We start from the raw sequence: 26,912 nt of genomic DNA, 5'->3' as shown, positions 1-26,912 counted from the left end.
TGCTCTGGCTACGACTTCCAATACTATGTTGAATAAAAGTGGTGAGAGTGGGAATCCTTGTCTTATTCCTGATCTTAGAAAAGCTTTCAGCTTTTCACTGTTGAGTATGAAATAGCTGTGGGCTTGTGTCATATATGGCTTGTATTATGCTCAGATATGTTCTTTCTATTTCCAATTTGTTGAGATTTTTATCACAAATGGATGTTGAATTTTGTCAAATGCTTTTCCTGCATCTGTTGAGATGATAATTTTTATCCTTCCTTTTGTTAATGTGGCATATCTCATTGATTTGTGAAGGTTAAAACATTCTTGCATCCCTGGAATAAATCCTACTTGAATATGGTGTATAACCTCTTAATGTATTGTTGAATTCGATTTGCTAAAATTTTGTTGAGGAATTTTGCAGCTATGTTCATAAGGGATAATGGCCTGTAATCCTTTTCTGGTGGTGTCCTTGTCTGGTTTTGATATCAGGGTGATGCTGACCTGGTAAAATGACTTTGGAAGAGTTTTAAATAAGAATTAATGCCAATCTTTCTCCGTGTTTGGTAGAATTCACCAGTGAGATCATGTGGTCCTGGACTTTTGTTAGTTTTTGTTTACTAGTAAGGAAACTGAATCATTAGTCTGTTCAGATTTTCTATTTCTTCATAATTCAGTCTTGGTAAGTTGTACATTTTTAGGAATTTATCTGTTCTACTTTGTCCATGAGTTGTGGCATACTGTTGTTCATAGTAGTCTTTTATGACTCTTTGTATTTTGGTGGTACCGGTGTAATATCTCCTCTTTCATTTCTTGTTTTGAGTCCTCTTTTTTCTTGATAAGTCTAGCTAAAGGTTTGTCAATTTCATTTTTTTTTTTCAGAGAACCAGCTCTTTGTTCACCATTCTTTTTTTGTCTTTTTAGTCTCTATTTCATGTATTTCTGTTCTGAGCTTTGTTATTTCCTTCCTTCTACTAACTTTGGGCTTCATTTCTTCTTTCTGTAGTTACTTGATGAATAATGTTAATTTGAGATTTTTCTCTTTATTTATCGCTATGAACTTCCCTCTTAGAATTGCTTTTGCTTCATCTCATAAATATTGGTCCATTTTGATTTGTCTCAAGGTTTTCTAAAAGATTTTATTTACTTATTCGAGAGAGAGAGCACACATGAGCAGATAGAAAGGGAGAGGCAGAGAATCCCAAGCAGACTCCATGCTGAGTGAGGAGCCCCATGGGGGATCCGATCTCACGACCCTGAGATCATGACCTGAGCTGAAACGAATTGGACATTTAACTGACTGAGCCACCCAGGCACTCCATAAGGTATTTTTTGAAATCAAAAGAGCAATCTTCTTTAACCAATCGGTTTTTCAGTAGAATGTTGTTTAATCTCCCAATAACTGTGACATTTCATACCATTGTCAGAAAAGATGCTTGATATGATCTCGATCTTCTTAAATTTATTAAGACTTGTTTTGTGGCCTAAGATACGATCTGTCCTGGAGAATGTTCCATGTGCACTTGAGAAGGATGTGTATTTTGGTGCTTTTGTATGAGATGTTCTGTATATATCTCTGCAGTCCATCTGGTCCAATGTGTCATTTCAGGTCCGTATCTCCTTATTGATTTTTCTGTCTGGATGATCTATCCATAGCTATAAGTGGTATATTAAACTCTTCTACATTATTGCTATTTATTTCTCCCTTTAGGTATGTTAATATTTGCTTTATATGTTTAAGTGAGCCTCTGTTGGCTGCATAAATATTTACAAATATTATATACTCTTGTTATATTGGCCACTTTATCATTATGTGATGCCCTTCTTTGTCCTTGATTACAGTCTTAAAATCTATTTGCTGTGGTACAAGCATAGTCACCTTAGCTTTCTTTTGATTTCCATTTGCATGAAATATCTTTTCCTGTCCCTTCACTTTGAGTCTGTGTATGTCCTTACATCTGCACTGAGTTTCTTGTAGCCAGCCTATAGATGAGTCCTGTTTTGGTTTTTTATCCATTCAGCCAGTCTCTGTCTTTTGGTTGGAGAATTTAGACCATTTACATGTAAAGCAGTTGTTGATAGATACGTACTTATTGCCAGTTTAATTGCTTCCCAGCTGTTTGTAGTTCCCCTCTGTCCATTTCTTCTTCTCTTGCTCTTTTCCTTTGTGGTTTGATGACTTCCTTTAGTGGTATGTTTAAATTTCTTTTCTAATGATCTTTTGTGTATCTACTATAGATTTTTGCTTTGTGGTTACCATGAGGGTTACATAAAACAACCTGTATTTATAACACTCTATTTTAAATTGATAAAAACTTAAGTTTGAATGGATTCTAAAACTACAAATTTACTCTCCCTCACAACATTTGGTTTTTGATGTTACAGTTTATATCTTTTTTTTTCTGTATCCCTTAACTAATTGTTGTAGTTATTTTTACTACTTTTGTCTTTTAACCTTCATACTAGCTTTGTAAATGATTAATCTATCTTCACTATATATTTACCTTTATCAATGAGATTTATACTTTCATGTGTTTTCTCGTTACTAATGAGCACCCTTTCTTTTCAGCTTAGAGAAGTCCTTTTAACATTCTTGTAAGCCTGGCTTGGTGGTGATGAACTCCTTAACTTTTGCTTATCTGGAGAACTCCTTGTATCTCCTTCAATTCTAAATGGTAACTTTGCCAAGTAGAGTATTCTTGGTTGCAAGTGTTCTACTTTTGGCCTCTGAATATATTGAGCTACTCTCTTCTGGCCTGCAAAGTTTCTCTGAAAAATTTGCTGACAGTCTTATGCGGGCTCCTTTGTATGTGACAATTTGCTTTTCTCTTGCTGCTTTTAGATTCTTTTCTTCTCTTTAACCTTTGACATTTTAATTACAATGTGTCTTGGTGTGAGTCTCTTCAAGTTCATTTTACCTGGAACTCAATGGGCCTCCTAGATCTGGGTGTGTTTCTTTCCCTAAATTAGGTAAGTTTTAAACCATTATTTCTTCAAATAAGTTTTCTGTCCCTTACCGTCCCCTCTTCTTTCTCTGGGACTTCTATAATGCAAATGTTAGTCTGCTTCATGGTGTCCTATAAGTCCCTTGAATTATCTTCACTTTTTTAAAAATTCTTTTTGCTGCTCTGATTGGGTGAATTCACTGATCCTTGCTTTTTCATCTAGTTTGTTGGTAAACCCCTCTAGTGTATTTTTTTTTTTTTTAGCTCAATTATTTCATTTTTCAGCTCTGTGACTTCTATTTGGTACTGTTAGATTTTCTCTCTCTTCACTGAAGTTCTTACCATGTTCATCCATTCTTCTCCTGAGTTTGGTAAGCATCTTTATGATCATTACTTTGAAGTCTTTATCAGGTAAATCATTTATCTCTGTTTCACTAAAATTTTATTTTCCTGAAGGTTTCTTTTGTTCTTTCAATTGGAACACATTTCAGTGTTTCTCCACTTTGCTTGACTCTGTTGGTTTTTATGCATTTGAGGAACAGGCACCTTTCCCAGTCTTGAAGAAATACCCTCACGTATTACATGAATGTCATCATTTAGCCTTGCCCTAGCTCTTTGTTGTCTTTCAAACCTTTGTGATTGCCCATGCAGACTATTTTATTTTTAATAGCTCACAGGAGTTGCGGGTGCTCCTAGACCTATCGTGTCCAAACTGAAATTGAGCTGGATTTGCAGCCAGACTGTAACTACTGGCTAAGGTCCCACAGTCCTGTGGAACTACAACTGTAAGCCCCACTGGCCACTAGAGCCAGCTGATCTGGACTTACCTCTGGGCAGCAGTTGTAAAAATTGGGGCTCTAGAAGAGTGCATAAGCTCCTTTCTGGGAGTTACCAGGGAGGTGTAATGAGGCAGAGGGAGAGTGCAAAGATGGTGGCTACCACTCTACATTACCTCAGCCTCTAGATGTGTGCCAAACCTGAAGACTTCCCCTCAGTCTGAAGCTCCCAACAGGCAAACAGGCTTCTTTCATAGTTGGCTGTTGGTGCAGTGCCCTGGGGAATGCTGGCTTGCCAAGAACTCTGATTGTTCTGGGACTCAGGAATGCAAGTGTGCCTTGATCACTAGAGTCAGATCAAGAGGGCATTCACTGGATGGCACCCCCGAAAACTGGGACACCAGGTCGGTTTAAGAGCTCTCTTCTGAGAGATACTGGTGCTTTCGAATACAGCAGGGACAGAGTATGAAGATTATGCCTGCCCTCTAATGTCTCTGGAAAGGACTATAGTCAGGTCTTAGATGTATGTTCAATTAGAAGCTTGCACCTCTGGCTGTAGCTATGATGATAAGCCAATAGGCCTCTTTCACAGAAAGAGCTCTTGGGCCTACTGTCCCTTACTGTGTCCTAAGGGTATAGCTGTTTAAGAACTTTTTCTCCATTGGTTACGGTCCTGTGGGATCTGTGAAAGTAAGCCCCGCTGACCACCAGAGCCAGGTGATATAGAGGTGTCCCCGGGTAGCATCTGCTAAAACCTAAGCATCAGACAAGGGTATTAACTCCTTTCTGGGAGATTATGGCAAGTGAAGTACAGGGAGAGACACAGAGATGGTGTCCACTGGCCTTTGTTCCTGGACAGAACCTCCACAGGCCTGTAGTTGGGTGCCATACAAGAAGTCTGCCCTCAGGCCACAGCTCCTGGACAAGCAAGTAAAGACTATGGGTATGTTGCTGTCAGGGCACTGGGGTGGTAGCCTGTCAAGAACTGTGTCTCTGTTACAGTCATATGGTACACAGGACTGCAAGCCCCCTGGCATCCAGAACCTGATGACCAAGGGCTGGTCCCTGTGTGGTAGCTGCAAAAACCAGGCTACTAGATATGTGTTAAAGCTCCCCTCTGAGAGATAATGGTGCGCTGGGGTGCAGCAGAAGGAGAATGTGAAAATAGCATCTGCCAGCTTCTGCTCTGGGCCCTAGGGCAGGTGATGCCAAGCATGGGGCCTTTTAAGAATTGTTTTATAAGTTCCCTGTAGTCTTTTGGGTTATATGGATGTGAGCCTTGTTGGTTTTCAAAGGTAGATGTTTTGGGAGCTCACCTCTTAGGTACAGGTCTTAAATGCTGGGATGCCTGAAGTGGGGGCCTTAAACCCTTTGCTCTTCAGGGGGAAGCTCTGGGTTTTTAGTTCCCTCCTCATGATGGTTCTCTGTGCTGGGGGTGGAGTCTATGGTGAGATTGTGTCTTAGCCTCTCTTACCTGCTGTGATAGGGGTTTTTTTTTCTTTTCTTGTTTGACTAATATGTAGCACTTGCTTAGTAGTTTTTAGGGTTTTTTGATTTTTTTTTTTTGAGAAAATTGTTCCATAGACTTGGTGTGTCTATGAGAGGAGGTGTGAGTTTGGAATCTTCCTACATCATCATGTTGAACCAGAACCTTGCTGGATAATTTTAATGGGCTAAGAGCAACTTACATTTGTATGGAATTTTGCTACTTCTCCATCTCATTTGATCCTAACAATACCCTTATATGGAAAAGGCACAATCTTCTCAATTGCAAATTAGAAAACATAGGTGTAGAGAAGTAGATGACTTGCCAAGGTCATGCAACTAATATGACATAACTGGTGGGAAATCTGGCCCTGATGATTGATCCAGGACTCTTTTCACTATAAATCCTGCCTCCTTATTTCAGAGTACTTAGTCATGTCAGGCTAATTAGAGGATGCATCAGCCCAAAATTCTTAGGTGACAAATAAAAAAGGTCTTTTTCTTTTTTAGATTATTTCTTAGTTGAAGATGAGTATCCTATTTGCCCTTTACAAACACAGTCCTTTGGTAACAGCTATATTGAGCACAGTAGCAATATATGCTGAAAAGACTATCAAGTATGCTGCCATTTCATGTTTAAAAAGTGGGGGAGGGGATATATATGCAATTATGTGTTGTGTGGCTGGAGATGGGTAGGAGAGGAGCTTACATGTCATTGTAGGCTCTTTACTATAGCTTGATTTAAAAAAAAAACCAAGTACATGTGTCATTTTTTAAAACATTAAATGACAGCTACACTAATGACAAAATAATGGTGAAAATAAGTTTAACTCCATGGCCCTAAGGCAAAATTTCTGAGAGGTTCCTTATAGACTGAAGGATTTTTCTGTCAACTTTGCTCCCACATGTCATGGGAGACTTGGGCAGTATTTCAGCTACTCTGCAGCAACAGTGAAGAAAAGACCCTTGGAAATAAGGCAAAATCTTGCCACCAATCATAAAATGATATTTGCGTAAAACATGAAAAACATATAACAAGAAATAGGTCATTCAATGGATATATTTTCCACTTTTGTTAAATTCTAAGGAACTCCCTATTGGGTTGGATAATAAGTATTCCAGGCTTCGTCCTCATCTACTGTTAAAAATCTCTTCCCCTTTGTCATGTAAATTGTTCTGCATTGTATTAATAGTAAAGACTGCTAAAAAAAAAAAATTCCCTCATTGCCAACCAAAGATCTTCATATCTCTATTACTTAAAATGCTGTAAGTCTGGCTCTAAGAGAGATCTGGAAATAGAATTTTGATTTGCAAATACTTGTCAGCTTGAAATTCAACTAAAACACATTTTGACTGAAAGGCAGAATTTCACTTGGCATAATAGTAAGAGGACTTTCAAAGGCAACAACGAGGATCTGGTCAATAGGGTTAAAACAAATTCGAGACTAGCTGCATTTCAGGGTCTCCCAAGTCCAGTTCCAGCCCTCTTATGGGAATGCTATAAGAATGTACAAGAAGGGGTTAACAATATTTTGTCAATTAAAGAAAACCTCTATATAAATAATAGGTTACAATCTTTTATCCTGTGATTGTTCATCTTAGGAATATACCCTTAGAGTAGTATCACTGTAGAAAATATCAGGGCTGCCATTTTCTCTAGATTCTGAGGAATAGTGGAATTAGTCTGTGATCGTTAGAAAGCTTATAAAAACTTCTCTTGCCAGCATATGGGAAGACAAATTGGGTGAGGATTAGTATCTATGGAGTCTTAAGCTTAAAAATGTCATTATTGGGAAATAGAGTAACTTAGTCTATTTCTCATAACAACAATTACATTCAACATATAGTCCATAGTATCATTAGTATACAAAATACAGAACAGATCCTGGTGTCTGAATCAGCCCCAACTAACTTCCAAACCAATCAATCACATTCCAAAGCTTTATCTGGAAAACATTTGGTGGTTCCTTGACAAGTTAAACACAGAATTACCATATGACTCTTAGTGTATATCTAGAATTTAACTAAAAACAGGTACTCAAATAAATCCTTATACACCAATGTTCATAGTACTATTCACAATAGCTGAAAGGTGAAAACTGCCCAAATATGCATCATCGAATAGATAAACAAATTATAAGTATATACAATGGGATATTATTCAGCCGTAAAAAGGAATTAATTATACATGCTACAACATGGATGAACCTCAAAAACATTTAAAAAAAGTATAGTATGATTCCATTTATATGAAATATGCAGTATAGGTAAATCCATAGCAACAGAACGTAGACATGTGGTTGCCAGTGTCTGGGGGGAAAGGAGGAATGGGGAGTAAATGGGTAAAGGTTCTTATTTTGGAGGGATGAAAATGTTGGAACTAGAGAGAAGTAGTGGTTGTACAATCCTGTAAACTGTACTAAATACCACTGAATTATTCACTTCAAAATGGTTAATTTCCAGTTATATGAATTGTACCTCACTTAAAAGCTTTGTCTTTAATTTAGGCATTTATAAATGCCTTTTTCATGATGAAGGAATTTTTCATTTTAAATCAGTAAAGAATCATTTTATGATATTTCAATTTAAAACCTACTATACCCATTCACTAACCCACGGCTCATATGCTGCTTCCCTTAATGAAAATGTAATTTATAATTTCACTTAAAGCACAATCTCTCTCAATTCTTGAGCCATTACCCATCTTGTTACAGCCCATTTTATCCCAACCAAGATAATGCAACCTGTATTTATTTCCAATTACAGTCACACACACACACACACACACACACACACACACAAAATCCCTGTTTTAAAAATGTAACCTCCATCTCTCTCCACAAGACTTATACAAGTTCTAGAGACCGAAATGCTAAGAAACCATGTTAACTTTTAGAGTGAGAAACTATAGACTTGACAGTATTTTAAACCTGATATTAGATGAGGTTATTGTACCATTTATAAGACATTCAAAAGCAATGGTCCAGAGCCACAGCAACACTTTAAAAAGAATCTTTTTTTGGATTAGAAAAAAACCTTCTCCAAAGTGCTTATAAGTATATCCATCTTTTAAATCTAGCAATCTTACATATAGAAATCTGACCAATAAGTTTAATGAATTAAGTCTCTGCTCATGTCTAAGTACAAAATATGAATATTTACACATTGTGTTGATTTTCAAATTATTCTAACTTGGGCTCTGCTTTTACTCCTGTAATTTTGCTTGTGTATGTTTTGTGCTGATGGAGTACATTTTTACCACCAAAAAGCAAAACAGCCTATTCTTACCATAATTAAGAGCTTCTGGTGCTGTCCATTTAATGGGAATCTGCTTTAAGCCAGAAGATGAATACACTCCACCATCCTCTTGACGAGACATTCCAAAGTCACTGATTTTCAGAATGTTATTTTCACCTACCAGGCAGTTTCTTGCAGCAAGATCCCTAGGTTACAGTAAGACACAGAAAATACCTATTAAAACAAATTGAAAGCTGCTTTCACATTTATGACTTCCACACCTTGCATTTTTACATTTGCAATGTGTTTATAATGAGGTTAAGAATGCTTGTGATTTACCAGTCCTTCTCATCTTTTCTGTCATAGGTAAAAATCACCAGTGAGAATATTTGCATAGGGAAGAGGCCCCATGCTAATTTTCTAGACATTGCATATATTTCCACTTAAACAGAAAAATACTGATTCTAGGGTTAATAGAAAATCACAGAGGAGACGGTAAGCAAACTTGGCATTATTTCTCACTGGACTGGATTTCCTAAAGCAGCACTGTTTTATATAACTTCTGTGATGATGGAATGTTTTCTATCTGTGCTGTGCTGCCCAATAGGTAGTCATTAGCTATGTGTGACTATTAAAACACTTGGAATGGAACTCATGTGATTGAGAAACTGAATTTTAAAATTTACTTTTAGTTAATTAAATTTAAATAGCTGCATGTCGCTAGATAGCCTTTGGCTATTGTAGCCTTAGAGCTTCCCAAAGGGTGGAGAATGGCTGAGGTGCCAGAGAGGCTTGCAACTCTTTTTCTACTGCATCTGGGACAGGCAAAACTTTGCATGATCTGGCTCTGTCTCTCCTACCTTATCTTATTCCACTCTACATAATTTCTAAATTCTACCCTTACTGGGCTTCTTTCTGTCCTCAAATGCAGGACAAATGCCCTAACATGACAAACTTATTTCCACTGTAGGGCCTTGCAGAGTAGCTGTTCCCTTTGCCTGGAGTGCTTTCCTTCTAGGCTATAGTAAAGCTGGCTCATCTTCATTCATCGTTAGCTCAAATACCTTCTTCTCAGAGAAATCTGTCTTGATTATCTCTTTTGCTCACTGCTGTCTTCCTTATCAGATAAGGATGAAGCCCCTACTCTAATTCTAGTGAGAAGCCCCTACTCTAATTCTAGTGAGAAGCCCTTCAATAATCAAATTCCTACATGTACCTCAATGTTTATACATTTTTACATATTTATATAGAGAGAGGGACAGAATGTATATGTGTACGAATCTATACATACACATAGAAAATCAGATAAAATGTCCAATGGTGCTGAGTATTAAGAAGAAAGTTGTATAAAGGGAGAGATTTACTAGAAGGAATCCTATTTTAGATAGGCTGTTAGGGAAGGTCTCTTTGATAATACGGTATTTGATCAAAGACATGAAGGAAGTTAAGAAAGCTATGGGGACATCTAGGAGAAGAGCATTCAAAATAGAAAGATCAATAGATAATGAAGACCCTGAAACTGGTACATGCTTGGTATATTTATGGAATGAGTGAGGGGAAGAGAAGAGTCAAATTAATCAGAGGGCTAGCCAGGACCAAATGATGTATAGCTTTTTATTGGTAAGCTCCTTGGATTTTATTCAGAGTAAGCTGGAAGGTAATCTGGGAATTCTGCATACAGGAATGGCAGATCCAGAAAGACCACTTAGGAGACTATTTCAGAAGTCCATGAAAGGCAACAATAGCCTGCACGATGATGGAGTCGGTCAGGTATATTGGGATATATTTGAACAGTACAATCGGTAACATTTGATGGTAGGTTGGATGTGGAATAGGAGAGAAAAAGAATCATGGATGACTCCAAGCTACTTTGGCCTGAGCACCTGGAAGGATGGAACTGACATTTATTGAAATGGGGAAGGTTACCCAAAAATTGCTGGAAATGATACAGGAATTCAGCCCAAGTTGCAGGATATAAAATCAATGCACAGAAGTCAGTTGCATTTCCATATACTAACAGTGAGAAGAAAGAGAAATCAAGGAATCGAACCCATTCACAATTACACCAAAACCATAAGATACCTCGGAGTAAACCTAACCAAAGAGGTAAAGGATCTATACTCTGAAAACTATGTAACACTTATGAAAGAAATTAAGACAACAAAGAAATGGAAAAACATTCCATGGCGCATGTATTGGAAGAACAAATACAGTTAAAATGTCCACACTACCCAAAGCAATCTACATATTCAATGCAATCCCTATCAAAATATCATTAACATTTTTCACAGAGCTGGAACAAAGAATCCTAAAATTTGTATGGAACCAGAAAGGACCCCAAATAGCCAAAGGAACGTTGAAGAAGAAAACCAAAGCTGGAGGCATCACAATTCCGGACTTCAAGCTTTATTACAAAGCTGTCATCATCAAGACAGTATGGTACTGGCACAAAAACAGACACATAGATCAATGGAACAGAATAGAGAGCCCAGAAATGGACCCTCAACTCTATGGTCAACTCATCTTTGACAAAGTAGGAAAGAATGTCCAGTGGAAAAAAGACAGTCTCTTCAACAAATGGTGTTGGGAAAATTGGGCAGCCACCTGCAGAAGAATGAAACTGGACCATTTCCTTACACCACACACAAAAATAGACTCAAAAGGGATGAAAGACCTAAATGTGAGAAAGGAATCCATCAGAATCCTTGAGAAGAACACAGGCAGCAACCTCTTCGACCTCAGCTGCAGAAACTTCTTCCTAGAAATATCACCAAAGGCAAGGGAAGCAAGGGCAAAAATGTACTGGGACTTCATCAAAATAAATAGCTTCTGCACAGCAAAGGAAACAGTCAACAAAACCAAAAGACAACCGATAGGATGGGAGAAGATATTTGCAAATGACATATCAGATAAAGGGCTAGTTTCCAAAATCTATGAAGAACTTATCAAACTCAATACCCAGAGAACAAATGATCCAGTCAAGAAATGGGCAGAAGACACAAAGACGACAAACAAATGGCCGACACATGAAAAGATGCTCAACATCACTCATCATCAGGGAAATACAAATCAAAACCACAATGAGATACCACCTCATACCAGTAAGAATGACTAAAATTAACAAGTCAGGAAATGACAGATGTTGGAGAGGATGTGGAGAAATGGGAACCCTCTTATACTGTTGGTGGGACTGCAAAATGGTGCAGACACTCTGGGAAATAGTATGGAGGTTCCTCAAGACGTTAAAAATAGGGCTACCCTACGATCCAGCAATTGCACTACTGGGTATTTATCCAAAGGATACGAACATAGTGAATCAAGGGGATATGTGCACCCCAATGTCTATAGCAGCAATGTCCACAATAGCCAAACTATGGAAGGAGCCCATATGTCCATTGACAGATGAATGGATAAAGAAGACATGGTGTATATATATATATATATATACACACACACACACACACACACACACACACACAATGGAATATTAGCCATCAAAAAGAGTGACATCTTGCCATTTGCAACAACGTGGATGGAACTAGAGTGTATTATGCTAAGCAATATAAGACCATCAGAGAAAGACAAATACCCTATGATTTCACTCCTATGTGGAATTTAAGAAACAAAACTGATGAACACAGGGCAAGGAAAGGAAAAATAAAGTAAGATAAAAACAGAGAGAGAGGCAAACCACAATAGACTTTTAACTATAGGGAACAAACTGAGGGTTGCTGGAGGGGAGGTGGATGGGGGTCTGCTAAACGGGTGGTGGGCATTCAGGAGGACACTTGTGATGAGTACTGGCTATTATATGTAAATGATGAATCACTAAATTCTATTCCTGAAACCAATATTACACTATATGTTAACTAACTTGAATTTAAATAAAAACTTGGTAATTTCTTGTTTAAAAAAATGTTTTCCCCATTACATTTCTCCCTCCTGCTAACATCAAGAGGAAGCATGCTAAAGTTGGAAAAGCATCAAGAGATAAGGGGCCTGGGTACCTAATGAGTATGGTGCCTAATGAGTATGCCATACATGTTCTGGACTGTCTACCTCTGTATCCGGGGACTTTTTTTTTAAATGTATGTTTTGTGTGCATGTGTGTGTGTGTGTTTTGTTTTATGCAGTCAAAAATAATCCAGTATCGGTGGAGGAGGGCCTTGGTTTTTGACAAGTAGAGTTTATTACATATATAAGTGTAGATATTGAGTACGCAACTAGTATATTAGTCCAGAGGTTAGAAGAGGTCTAAGAGTTGTCAGCTTTCAGGTTTGAAGCTATGGAATTACAGAATGCTTTCACCTAGAGAGTGAGTGTAGAGAGGAAATAGAGGTGTTCAGGGACTAAGCCTTAGAACACACCATCATTTAGTTTCCTGTTTTGTAGTTTTCCCCTTCATCTCTCTTGTAGCTTTCTCCTATGTGGACTCCATTTATACAATATTACAAGGGAGGCAACCTCAGTGTCTGAAATCTAATAGAAACCACATCTTTGTGAGCTGAGGAATCAGGAAAAGAGGTTCTTGCAAGTGTAGGGAAAATCATAGAGGGGAAACAAGCAGAGAAGGGGATGACCTGGTTCCATGTTTGAACCCACACAAGTTTCAGCCTAAACCCTGAGCTACGCATTTGATGAGCAGACCTAAGCCCATTTAGAGAACTAAACTCCTTTAAATCACTGCCCTTGTCTCAGAGTAACTCCTGACTGTCTCACACAGGGCACACCAAAACACAGGCTTTGAGAAGTTAACTGTGATATGAATCACTGTGAGGCAGTGGACCTATATTCTGAACCTAACTGGGTTGATTGCGTGCTAAAACAAAAACAAAAATACCAACAATCTCCAGCACAATATAATAGGGACTTAGAGCCCGTACAATGTAACATCCACAATATCTACGGCACAACTCAAAATTGCTAAACATACAGAAAACAAGACAAATGTGATCAATTCTAACAGGAAAAACAATCAATAAATGCCAACATCATAGTAACCACATATAAAGTAGCTATTATAATACTCCATTAAATAAAGGAAAACACATTTGAAATTAATGGAAAAGCAGGCAATCTCAGTCGAGAAATAACTAGAAAAATTATAGAAATGGAGAAACTTAAAATACATATCTAAAATTAAAAATCACTGCATAGGATCAAAAGCATACTGATGATAACAGAGGCAAGAGTCAGTAAACTTGAAGATAACCCAATATAAAATACCTCAGCTGAAGAGCACAAAGAAAGGAAAACAGAAAAATGTGAAATGAACATCAGGAACCTATACGATATCAAAAGATCAAAAATACCCATTACTGGAGTCCCAGAAATAGAGGAATAAGGTGACTAAGGCAGAAAATCTATTTGAAAAAATAATGACTGAAGAAGTCCCAAATTTAGTTGAAAGAAATAAGTTTGCATATTCAAGAATCTCTGTGATAAAATCAAAGAAAAAAAAAACCTACACATATCCTAAATCAAGCTGCTAAAATCCAAAGAGAAGAAAATGTCTTAAAAGTAGATAGAGAAAATGACATTTGATATAGAAAACGATTCAAATAATCACAGATTTCTCAAAAAAAAAAAAAAAAGATGGGGGCAGAAGACAGTGGAATAACATCTTTCATTTGTTAAGATGGCAATTCTTCCCAAGATCTACAGACTTAATGTAAACTCAGAATTCCAGAGCTAGCAAAAATATCCTACAGAAATGAAGGCAGAATAAAGACGCTGTCATATGAAAGAAAACAGAATTAACTGACCGGCAGCAGATCTACTCTACCAGAAACACCAGTAGTATTTCAGCCTAAAGGGAAATGATACCAGAGAAATCTGAAACATCAGGATAGAAGGAAGCACAACAGAAATGGCAAATATGTGGGCAAAAATAAAATTTTTTTCCTTAAGTTCTTTAAAATAGACTGAATATTGGAAATGAATATTATAGCATTATCTAATCAGGTTTTCAATGTATGTAAATGTTATACATATGACAACTACTGGATAAGATAAAAATTGAGTGTGAACAAAGGAACCCATATTGGTGCAAATTTTCTACATTTACCATGAAATAATACAATATTAACTCTAAATAGTTTGTGGAAGTTTAGGCATATATATTGCAATCTATAAACTCCTAAAAAAATGTAAAGAGATACAGCTAAAATGTCAAGATAAAATTATATAGAATGCTAAAAAATATCAAACATTATATAATCAAAATATCAGTATCTAGACTATAAAGTGGTTGCTACTACTGATTCTATAGACAGAATAAGATATAGATAATAATGGTTCTACATTTACAGACAAATACAAATTTGGTATCAAAAAATACTCCCAAAAAGCAAACTCCAATGCAGATGGTTTCATTAGTAGGTTTTATCATACATTCATGGAAGAAATAACCATACTCTGGGAACTTTTTAAAAAATAGAGAGTAACTGCCAAACTCACTTCATCAGGCCAGTAGAACTCTAATACAAAACCTGAAAAAGATACTATCAAAGAAATTACAGAGAAATACCCTCATGAAGACAGAACCAAATATTTTAAACAAATTATTAGCAAATCAAATCCAGTAATATATGAAAAAGATAATACATCATGGACATGTAGGGCTTATCCAATAATGCAAGGTTGGCTTAACATTTGAAAATTAATCAATGTAATTCACTAGATTGACAGAATACAGGGAAGAAAACCATTTGATCATTCCAGTTGATGCCAAAAAAGCATCTTACAGCATTCAATATCTGTTAACGGTAAAATGATCAGCAAACTGGAAATACTGAGTAGCTTCCTCAACCTGACAAAGGGCATCTACAAAAAATTCAACCACCAATATCATGCTTAATGGTAAAGGACTAAATCGTTATTCCTGAGATCAAGGCAAGAATGCCTGCTTTCATCACTTGTATTCTTGTGGTCTTAGGCTTTGAAATAAGGCATAAAAGCAAAAAACAAAAAAACCCCACAAATATCAGACAAAAGTAAAACTAGCCCTATTGGCACTATTTGCAGACATGATTTTTTTTTTTTTTTTAACATAGAAAATCCCAGGCTAGAGGAGAACCCGGGCCATAACCTCTTTGACATCAGCTGTAGCAACTTTTTCCTAGATATGTCTCCTGAGGCAAGGGAAACAAAAGCAAAAATAAACTACTGGGACTTCATCAAGATAAAAAGCTTCTGCACAGGGAAGTAAACAATCAACAAAGTAAAAGGCAACTACAGAATGAGAGAAGATATTTGAAACGACCTATCTCATAAAGGGTTAGTATCTAAAATTATATAAAGAACTTGTTACAACTCAACACCCAAAAAGTGAATAATCCAATCAAAATATGGGCAGAAGACAGACAGATGGCCAACAAACACATGAAAAGATGCTCAACATCACTCCATCAGGGAAATACAAATCAAAACTACAACGAGATATCACCTCACACCTGCCAGAATGGGTAAAATCAGTAATACAAGAAACAATAGGTGCTGGTGAGGATGTGGAGAAAGGGGAACCCTCTTGCACTGTTGGGAATACAAACTGGTGCAGCTGCTCTGGAAAACAAGTTTCCTCAAAAGTTAAAAATAGGGCACCTGGGTGGCTCAGTTGGTTAAGTGACTGCCTTCGGCTCAGGTCATGATCCTGGAGTCCCGGGATCAAGTCCCGCATTGGGCTCCCTGCTCAGCAAGGAGTCTGCTTCTCCCTCTGACCCTCTCCCCTCTCATGCTCTCTCTCTATCTCATTCTCTCTCTCAAATAAATAAATAAATAAATAAAATCTTTAAAAAAAAAAAGTTAAAACTAGAACTACCCTATGCCCCAGCAATTGCACTACTATTTACCCAAAGAATACAAAAATACTAATTCAAAGGGATACATGTACTCCAATGTTTACAGCAGCATTATCTACAATAGCCAAATTACAGAAACAGCCCAAATGTCCACTGACTGCTGAATGGATAAAGAAGATGTGGCATATATATATATACAATGGAATACTGCTTAGTCATAAAAAAGAATGAAATCTTGCCATTTGCAATAATGTAGATGGAGCTAAAGAATATTAAGCTAAGTGAGATAAATCAGAGAAAGACAAATACCATGAGTGCACTCATGTGGAATTTAAGAAACAAACAAATGAACAAAGGGGGTGGGGGTGGAGAGGAAGGCAAATCAAGAAACAAACTTTTAACTATAGAGAAAAAACTGATAGTTACCAGAGAGGGGAGGTGGGTGTGTGGGTGTGTGTGGCGAGGCGAGGGCGGGGAGGGGGGTTTGGGTTGAACAGGTGATGGGGATTAAGGAGTGCACTTGCTGTGATGAGCACTGGGTGTTGAATATAAGTGTTGAACCACTAAATTGTACATCTGAAACTAACGTTACGCTGTATGTTAACTAACTAGAATTTAAATAAAAACTAAAAAAAAAAAAGAAAAGAAAATCTTAGGGAATTTAAATACCAAGAACTAGAATACATGAATTTAGCAAGGATGCAATATAAAAGGTTAATATAAAAAAACTTCTTGTATGCTTGCAGCAATTGGAAAATAAATTCCACTTATAGTAATGCTAATAAAATACCTACAAATAAGTCTAGCACAAGACAACCAAGTCCCTTATACTTAAAACTACAAAACGTGACTGAGAAAAAATAGTGACTGAACAAGTGGGAAGATATTCATTCCATGCTCATTGAGTAGAAGACTCATTATTGGTAAAAGGCCATTTTCCCCAAATCTGTAAATTTAATGCACTCCCAGCCATTGTTCTAGCAGATTAATAAAATTAGAAAAGATCTAGTAAAATTAGATAGGCTGCTTTAAAAATGAATACAGAAATGCAAAGATTCTAAAATAATCAAAATAATTTTTTTAAAAGTACAGAGTTGAAGAGCTTACCTAAAGTGATTTTAATGTAAAGCTATTGTTATTAACACAGTTCATCAAATGCAAAAAGATATGATACCTCAATGCAACAGAAGGTCCAGAAATATATCCACAAAGGTATGGTCAACTCATTTTTTTTAATTACAATTTTTTTAAATATTTTATTTTAGAGAGAGAGCGAGCAAGCGAGTGGAGGGGAGGGGCTCGATCTCACTACCCTGAAATCATGACCTGAGCAGAAACCAAGAGTTGGACGCCTAGCCATCTGGGCCACCCAGGTGCCCCCTGATTTATTTATTTTTTAGAGCAAGAGAGAGCGTGAGCATGTGTGCAGGGGGAGAGGGAGGGAGAGAATCCCCAGCAGATTCCCTGCTGGGTTGCGGAGCCTGATGCAGGGCTTGATCTCACGACTCAGCTCATGACCTGAGCCAAAACCCAGAGTCGGATGCTCAACCAGCTGAGACATCCAGGTGCCACAACAGTCAGCTCATTTTTGACAGAAGTACAGTGGCAACACAGTGCCCGTCTCCCGAAGCCTAGTGGGCTGCTGCTGATTCTCGGGACCGCATGCCATTACTTTTGGTCAGAATGAGCTTTTTTTTTAACTGCCTCATCTTAGTTGTTGACAGAATTTCAGTATCAGTGCCTTCCTTGGGTTTCCACCTACACTTTACAACTACATAGACTTCTGGTGTCATAACCGTCTTCACAGCACAACCAGCTAAGAGGTCTGTTCTCTGCAATGAGGACTGCAGTTCTGTGAGGGATCAATCTAAAACCAATTTAGAGATACCTTCCATTCAATGTGAATAACATTCAGTAATGGGTTACAGAAAACTCTTTTTCGGGGTTGCAGGAAGTTCAAGCGAATGGAAATAGTATCTCTGTGGCATCATCTATGAATTAAAATAAAAACTGAGGCCTTCAGGCAGTCAGCATGCACTGCATATTCACTGCTTGCCTAATGTTCTACTAAGTCTTAAGATAGGAAAAGCAGAGATGATCTCTGGCCTGAGTCACTAATGATCTAATTTGGAAGCTAAGGCAGACACACACCTTTCCTCCTCCTCCCCCATTCCCTCCTTCATGAAGCTTGCTGCTGCCCAGCCCCGAGTCTGATAGTCTAGGAGACACACTGGTGATCCCTGCCTCTTTATGCATGAAACTGCTAGAAAACAAGCCACTATGAGCCCATGTGTTACAGACTGCAAATCCTCTAGGACCTCAGAGATGAGAAATCTCCTAACAGGCTGGTATTGTCATTCACAGGAGGTGTCTGAGATAGCTGTAGTTCACCACATGCAGAGGAATGTAACAGCAAACACTGCTGCCTGCCCAAAGCGTATGGAAATAGCGCACTTACGTCTGCTGAGTAATCTTCCTTGAAGATACAAAGTCAAACTTCTGAGTGTGTACCAGAGGTGTCTTACAAAGTCGTACATACTATGAGACAGGCTAATTATGGATCATCTGAGAACAGAGAACAGTTACAGGAAATCCAACTCGAGCCGGCAGTGGAGATGAGTCAATTTTCTGTGCTGTCTAGAAGCACAACAGTGGGCCCTGTAGAGATGTTGCCTCTCAGAGCAAATGCTGTGGCAAACCAGGAATAGCCAGGAGGACAAGCCAGCATTCTCCTTGTCTTGATGCCTTGCCCTAGACATCATTTTACTGCTTGTCGCTATAATTACACAACTTCACACAGGAAAGAAGTTAGAGAAATATTTGCGTGTGTGTTTTAAACAAAAACTATTCCCACTGGGTCTGGATAATATTGAGTCACAAAGAAATCCTCTTTAAGTCCCCAAGATTTTCTTATTCTGACTAAAACACGGCATAAAAGCAGTAATAGCATGGGTAGTAAATGAAGCAGCTATTTGATGTAATCAAACCATGTACCACTTAATCCATGCCCAATGGCTGGCTACAACCTTTGAATTTTAAACAAGAGAAGAGCTAAAATTGGTTACCTCTAAGAAAAGAAGTGACACTTCAAACTGTCTCCCCTCTCTAAAGAGAAAAAAAACAGAAATTGTCTGTGTAACAAGCATATGAAAAACCCATTTTCTGAAAAAGCCAAATGTCATCATTGGCTTTAAAACAGTATCTATGAGTGTTTTGATGGAAGGAGAGTAGGAATGCTAGTTTCTTGTTGCAAAATTTTGCACACGATAACAGAAACAGAATAGTAAACTGTCTCACATAGAGTGCACCAGAAAATCGAGGGTGGGCAAAGGGGAGTGTCTTTGGCAACGAGCTGACCCCTTGGGGACCATTTATATGGCCAATACTGAGCGGACAGTGATGGGATCAGAGATTAGCCAAAAAAAGAGATGACCAGCCAGATTCTTCCACAAGTCAGATGTTGTTCATTTTCACTTCGGAATCTACCTTATTTTTCCTGTGAATAAAGTATATGTAGGGGCCCCTGGGTGGTGCAGTCGGTTAAGCTTCTGACTCTTGGTTTCAGCTCAGGCCGTGACCTCAGGGTTGTGAGACAGCCTTGAGTCCAGCTCCGTGCTCAGTGCAGAGTCTGCTTAAGTTTTTCTCTCCCTTGGGCGCCTGGGTGGCTCAGTTGGTTAAGTGACTGCCTTCAGCTCAGGTCATGATCCTGGAGTCCCGGGATTGAGTCCCACATCGGGCTCCCTGTTCAGCAGGGAGTCTGCTTCTCCCTCTGACCCTCTTCCCTCTTGTGCGCTCTCTCTCTCATTCTCTCTCTCTCAAATAAACAAATAAAATCTTTAAAAAAAAAAAAGGTTTTTCTCTCCCTCTGCCCCTCCCCACTCTGTGCTCTCTCTCTCCCTCTAAAATAAAATTTAAAAAATAAATCTTTTTAAAAAAGTAAATGTAAATATGAAAATCTCCCCACATTTCTCATTTTCAAGCACACCCTTAATTTCACCCCTAGTTTTTGATTGGTCTTTCTTGCCATCACAACCTCCTCCATCATGCTCCATACCCTCCCTTGGCAAGTTCTCTGCCCATTATTATTGAGGCACTTATTTCTAAAAGTATAGCTCCCCACGGAAGCCCCAGCTGCAAAACTGTGAAAATTAGTCCCATTATTAAACTGTGCTTTTTCTCTTCCTTGGAAAAATTGTTCAGTGTTACAGACTTCTGGGAGGTTGGAAACAACAGTGACTTCTGTGAGTGCAGTAACAGACCAGGGTGGCGGGTTGGGGGGGGGGGGTTAGAGTATAATTTATGCTTTTTTGCTCAGGGCTGGTCCAAGGCCCTTTGGGCACACATGGTGAGAACCAAAGGACTCCCTGTTCCTGAAAGGCCCTCCTGCTGCCTGTCAGGACATAGAATCCTCAGTATTTGAGTATCTTCATTTGCTTAAAGCCGCTGCTAAAATGCAAATATGTTACCTGTGGGGAAGGGGGCACATATTACTACTGAGTCATGTTTGGCGTTAATTTTTTGAACAGATAAAGATGTATAAAGACATACAAAGTCTTAAGGGAATGGGATGATAGGGCAGTTTTGTGAGAAGAGGGGAAAAGGGAAAATGGCCCAGCATAGGGGACTGGCTTCAAACAGGCCTGGGCAAGGCACACAGTGGGCTCTTGTGGGAAGAGTGACAGGGTGAATATTTAAAGGTGTGCTGTGGCATTGGGTAAGGGCAATAATGCAAATGTAACTCCTAAAAAGTCTGTCTAGGGCTGCCTCTTGTGTATTTATTTATTTTTTAAATATTTTATTTATTTATTTGACAGAGAGAGACACAGCGAGGGAGGGAACACAAGCAGCGGGAGTGGGAGAGGGAGAAGCAGGCTTCCTGCTGAGCAGAGAAGATCCCAGGACCTGAGCCGAAGGCAGACGCTTAACGACTGAGCCACCCAGGTGCCCCTCTTGTGTATTTATTCTAAACTGGGTTACCTTCTCAACAGCAGGGGAAGATCATCACCGGGGCTTGAATGCCTCAGCCACTCTACTGACAGGGAGTAAGGCTCCCCTGGGCTGCATTCTGTGAAGAAACCAAGGCTTTTGGTGATTTCCTCTAATGAAGCTGCTGCCCAATAGCTGGGACACACAACCACTAAGTCCTTGCCTGACACAGCTGACTGAATGAGAACCATTTATGGAAACTACTGTTAAGTCATCTGCCTTTACTTAAAATGGACATGTTCAGCACATACAGAAGTGCTTACTCCTTTTGGCTCTTTCATTTCCTTTCCTGGGGCGAGTTCCCTATAAGAGAGTTCTGTTTGGCAATGTACAAATACTAACCCCACATATTCTTGTATTTAGCTTAGAAATCAAATTCCTAGGTAGTTAGCTAAAGCAAAGGAACTCATACTAAATATGGACATTGACAACAAATTCAGAACGAAACACATATAGTGGTAACACTTGCTTCTTAATTTACCTGCAGAACCCAAGGGCAACTTTGTATTTAACTACTGTGGTTAGCCTGGATGGTTTATAGTTTGATGAAATGGGTACTCTATTTTGTATAGTCAGGTACAAATCTCTCTCAGTCATTGTTTTCTGCTGTCACCTGTGGGCCACATTGTGCAATGAGACACCAAATCTCTGGAGACTAGCTTTGGGTACACAATTTAAATAAATCTTGATCTAATGTTAAATCTCTTAAATAAAAAATCTGCTCTAAGGGCATAGGGGAATAGGGGAGGACACATTAAAAAATACTGATGGAAAGTAAATGTTTAAATCTCCATAGTTCAAAGAAATATGCCAAATCCCAATGGGTAATTCAACCACAAAACTGACTTCTGTTTCAAGCATGCACATTAAAGGCCACTAGCTGTCTGAGGCTGCAGTATGATGCATTGCAAGGACTTGCCTCTGAAGTTAGCCTCAGTACTAATGCCAAGAGCCTCTACTCCTACAAGACTTCTCGAAGGGAGTTTTAAAATACCCAACACTCCCACTCTGAGAGTATGAGAAGTAAAAATGGAAGCCACTTGCTTGAGAGACAAATGATATAACTTAAAATATTACATTTGGAATGTGATAAGTTACTCTGAGCAACAGAGAGAAAAAGTGACAAAACCACTCCTTACTGAATAGCCATCATGATAATAGCTACCACTTATTGAGGGCTTTATATGTGTCAGGTACCATTTTAAATGTTTTCCACGTAACCCATTTTCTGTCAATACTCAAGTTCATGCATACTAATCTGAACATTAAATACATCTCAGATTTTTCCAGAAGCAATACTGCAAACATTTCCACTGTTGGGAGTTCTGGACTAGGGATCAGGAGACCAGAATCCTCACCAGTGTTTTCCTTAACAAGTTATTTAAGTGAGTACATCACACAACATTTTCCTGGACCTTGGAAATGAGAGCACCAGTTCTTGACTTTCCTGAGCATGAGGGCTCCTGTATAATATTAAATGATTTTATGATTCCTTTGTACCATATCCACCCTGATGTAAGAGTTGTATATTTTATAATGGCTGACAGAGGAAATACAACATGATAAAAAGCTACTAAGAATTCAACAATGTTCTAAATGAATTTGTATTTTATTAATCACAGCAATAAAATAGTGCTATATACACACACACACACACACGATATTGTTCTGTCTCAAATGCTTGATGTGCACTTGCAATGCTTGCAGTAACTTGGAAGAACCAGGGGTCCATGGTCCACCAGTTGATAGCCACCATATATATCAACTCTAACATTCTATTATACTCTAGGTTAAAGGCATCATCTTCCTGTAACTGGCTGGATAAATCTAGCCACACAGTGGTGCTAGATGGTCCTGGTGAAGAGTTTTCCACATTTCCAGTGCAACAATGAGTGTTAACAGCTGATGAATGTAAGTAAAGCCTGGAGGGTAAGTTACAAGAGTGCCACTCCACGTGGCCAACAGTCCCGCCTACCCCAGGGCCAAAGATTCACAATACAGGCGTCCTTTTGCTTGCCTCTGCTGAATAACTTGGGTACAACCAAGAAAATTCACTTCCCAATGCTGTAAGAATAATATCAACTATTTATTAAGCACTTAGTAGGTAATAGGAACTTTACCTGTTATCCCTAATCCCTATTTGAATGTAGATACCTATTATACAGATAAAGAAAATTTACTTATTAAATTTTTTGAGAGATTAATTTGGCCAAGAACACAGAGATATTAAGTGAATGAGTATAGAATCTCTCTTACTCCAAAGCCCATGTTCTTTTAGCATTTTACAAAGCTGAGTGTTCCTTTGGTTTCTTTGAAATATTCTTAATTTTATCTTGACCAAAGTAATCCTCTGCACCACCTGATGAGATAGAGGTCTGCCATTTTGTTCCTGAGAGGTGATTGCTTTCTCATTTAAGTTTTGTGGAATAGAATCCCTGACTCAATACTTAGGCTCTGGAATATAGAATATATTGATAAGACTAAAATCTGCATTATTTTTCTATTCTGTCTCAAGGCATATAACAATTCCTCCACAGTCTTTTTGGGGTAGTTTATACTTTCATGATGTGATATACATACGCACACTAGGACCCAAATTAAGATATAAAAGACACATAAAGGAGAAGAGCAACTGTGTAATCTGTGATCCACAAGGTGCAATAATGAGCCTCAGGATCATTTACATTTTTACAGTCTGCAAAATGTTCAGCTACTGATGAACAAACACACTCTAATTATGGTGGAAGGCACCTAGATTTAGATACTGAACGATCTGCTGTGGTTAACTCTGCAGGATCATTGTCTCCGTGCAATGGATGGTACCAACTCTGCACTTTGCTGAGAGGGTCAGTAATGGATGACATCCACCAAATGCCCCACTGACCAACCCCTTCTCTCCCCCAACCAGACAGAGCTACTGGCCAGCCTGCATCTTGCCTCTGGTTCGGAGATCCCTAACAGACTCTTAGGCTGTACGCCTGAGGCAGGAAGACAGACTCATCCAGTGTACGAACATAGAAAGTGTCCTCAGAACAGACTAAGCCCCTAGGTACAGAGGGGAACATCCAATCCTTTTTTCTGTGGCACCAGTATCCTGTTCATGGACAACACTTTTCAGTATCTATAGGAGCTCAAGAGGAGGAATGCTTTTCTCTCATGTGCCTCAGCCGTTCTTTCCTTGCCTTCCATTTACATTCTTTTAAAATGAAATTTTCATTATTCCCATTTCAATTTCTAGTGTTGTTGTCTGTGTTTATGAAGTGATATCCCAGGTGACTTTATAATAAATTTCCCTTCAGTCCTATGATTGCTTTCAGTGTATGAAATCCAAATAGGAGAGTCTAAGTTACGAATACAGGTCTATTTTATAATAATTCATTTTTATCTTGAAACAAATATGTGAAATTGAATTTCTTTTCTGTCTCTATTTTCTTTCCACAGTCAGGAGAGCTTGCTTTAGTTTTGTTCAATTTTAATTCTGCATTCTGTTTGATAATATAATACCACAAAAATGAAGTCTTAAGACTTGATTTCATATATGTAGCTCTTTTTCTCTTCTTGTAATTCTACAAGATAAAAGTTTTTTAAAAATATCCACCAAATGTCCTTCCAAAATTAGTTGTTATTCAGTCCGTGGTTCTTTGATGTATTCACACAAAATCTGCATTTTGCATTCATGAAGGATTACCTGTCTGAGCAAATATTCACTTTGCATATACATGTGTCCTTTTGGTCTCTTAATGAAATTTTCTTTTACCAATTTGCAGGCCACAGTTACATAAAACAAAAGTGTCTGCAGTCTCAAAGTGGACAAAATAACATATAAATGTAAAACCTATTCAGGAAAAGTTCCAAAAAACTGTATAGTGATCCCCAAACTAGTGGAGGAAAAGTGTGACAGCTGCTTAATGGCATTCGGCGAGAGTGTGCAGTGCATCGAAGTGAACATTCCAGGATCTTGGTGAAATTACAGATGGAATAATTACCTGTGTGGGGACTTAATTAGGGCACAGGATTTTTAAATTCCATGAAATACCAAATTGTCATTTTAGTGCCATCAACTGAATCTGAGCTGATATTAAGTAATAGATGGACCTTTTAGATTATTCACAGTATTTTTAAAGCCAAGTAATTAGGGCTACACTTGACACTTTCCTTATTAAGACCTTGTTATTTTGGCACAAGTAGTCATTCTTCTGAATACATGCTGTAAGATAATATATAATTTGGACTATGAGGCCCAACACATTTGATAACAATGATGGTGGAAATAAGGAATGAAATCATTTCTGGTTGTTTGATCTGAGAACTGACTAAGGAAACACTACTAAGTCTCCATTACACAGATGAGTCTCTATGTTCTAAGAACACAGTATTCTAGGGTTGCTGCTTGACATACACAAAAACAATCTTTATGAATTTATGTATGTATGCATCGATCTATCTATCTATCTATCTATCTATCTATCTATCTATCTATCTATCTATCTATCTATCTATCGTAGGCTCCATGCCCGGTGTAGAGCCCAACATGGGGCTTGAACTCACGACCCTGAGGTCAAGACCTGAACTAAGATCAAGAGTTGGATGCTTAACCGACTGAGCCACCCAGATGCCCCCAAACTCTCAGTACTTTACACCAAAAGACATACTTCTAATTTTACTTTGTACTTTTTAAACTATTCCATTAATCTTATAATTACAGAATCTAGCTACTAAAAATAAACAAGGATATACATACGTATATCCATATAGACATATATATGTATATATTAACTAATCAGTCGTTCATTGGTTCAACTTTCCTTTATTAAGACCTTACTAGGTACCAGGGCCTTTGCTATGTGCTATATACAGATAAAGAGAACCTAATTCCTGTCCTCAAGCAGTTCAACTTTCTAAGAAGAGATAGCTATGTAAGCATATAAACTACGGTATTGGAAATTACAAGTGTGAGGGTTAGGAGTAAGCTCTGAGAGACAGCTGTGGTATGAAAAATACGGCCATGATATTTTGTACTTCTCCACCCTGTGTCTAGGGTAACCCGTTACTTTGATAAGCAGAATTTGGCAGAAGTAATATTATGAAGTTCTGGAGTGTAGGCCTCCAGAGACTTTCAGTTTCTACTTCTGTCTTCCTGGAACACTCTCATACCACGTAAAGAAGCCTGGGTGAGAAACTGTGTGTGTGGAGGGTGGGGGGCAGAGTAGTAGGGGGCAGCCTACAGTCCACTGGAAGGCTCCAGCCATGTGAGTGAGACTAAACTAAACCCTCTAGCCATAGTCAGGCTACTGGATATCTGAAGCCACATAAGTCACCCCAAGGGAGAATTGCAGAAAGCCGTTCGGCTGAGCCCAGCCCAAACTGATGACCCAAACTGATGGAACAAAAAGAAAGAAATGATTGTTGTTTTAAGTCACTGTATTTGGCGTGGTATTTTTATAAAGCAATAGATAAGTGGTACAACAGATTTATTAACAGTGAGAATGATGGCTCAACAGCAAGGATGGGTAGGGCAGAGTTGGAGGTAAGAGACCAAAGAAAACTCACTGTTCCTTCTTTCTCAACCATCCCTAACAGAAAACTGTGGCAGGCACCTTCTTACTGGTGCAATGATTTCTCCCAGTTTAGCTTTGGCTCTTCGGTTTTCAATTTGCTTTCTCTCTAGCATCTCACTTTTCATTAGCTGAGTTTTCCCTCTT

The 26,912-nt window shown here is 38.4% G+C and overlaps 1 protein-coding gene across 7 annotated transcripts in view; it reads right to left on the bottom strand.

The window, feature by feature from the left end:
* Positions 1–26,912, bottom strand: part of FER (FER tyrosine kinase) — a 449,342-nt gene that overhangs the window by 16,607 nt on the left and 405,823 nt on the right. For all 7 annotated transcript variants that reach the window (XM_027606296.2, XM_027606298.2, XM_027606297.2 and 4 more), the window contains one exon: positions 8,477–8,631. In XM_027606296.2, coding sequence (XP_027462097.2) covers positions 8,477–8,631 — 155 coding nt within the window. The remainder of the gene's footprint in view (positions 1–8,476; positions 8,632–26,912) is intronic.

This window comes from Zalophus californianus, chromosome 5 (assembly GCF_009762305.2).
Source record: "Zalophus californianus isolate mZalCal1 chromosome 5, mZalCal1.pri.v2, whole genome shotgun sequence".
NCBI classification, from domain to species: Eukaryota; Metazoa; Chordata; class Mammalia; order Carnivora; family Otariidae; genus Zalophus; species Zalophus californianus.
This window is presented reverse-complemented; position numbering and strand designations above follow the sequence as displayed.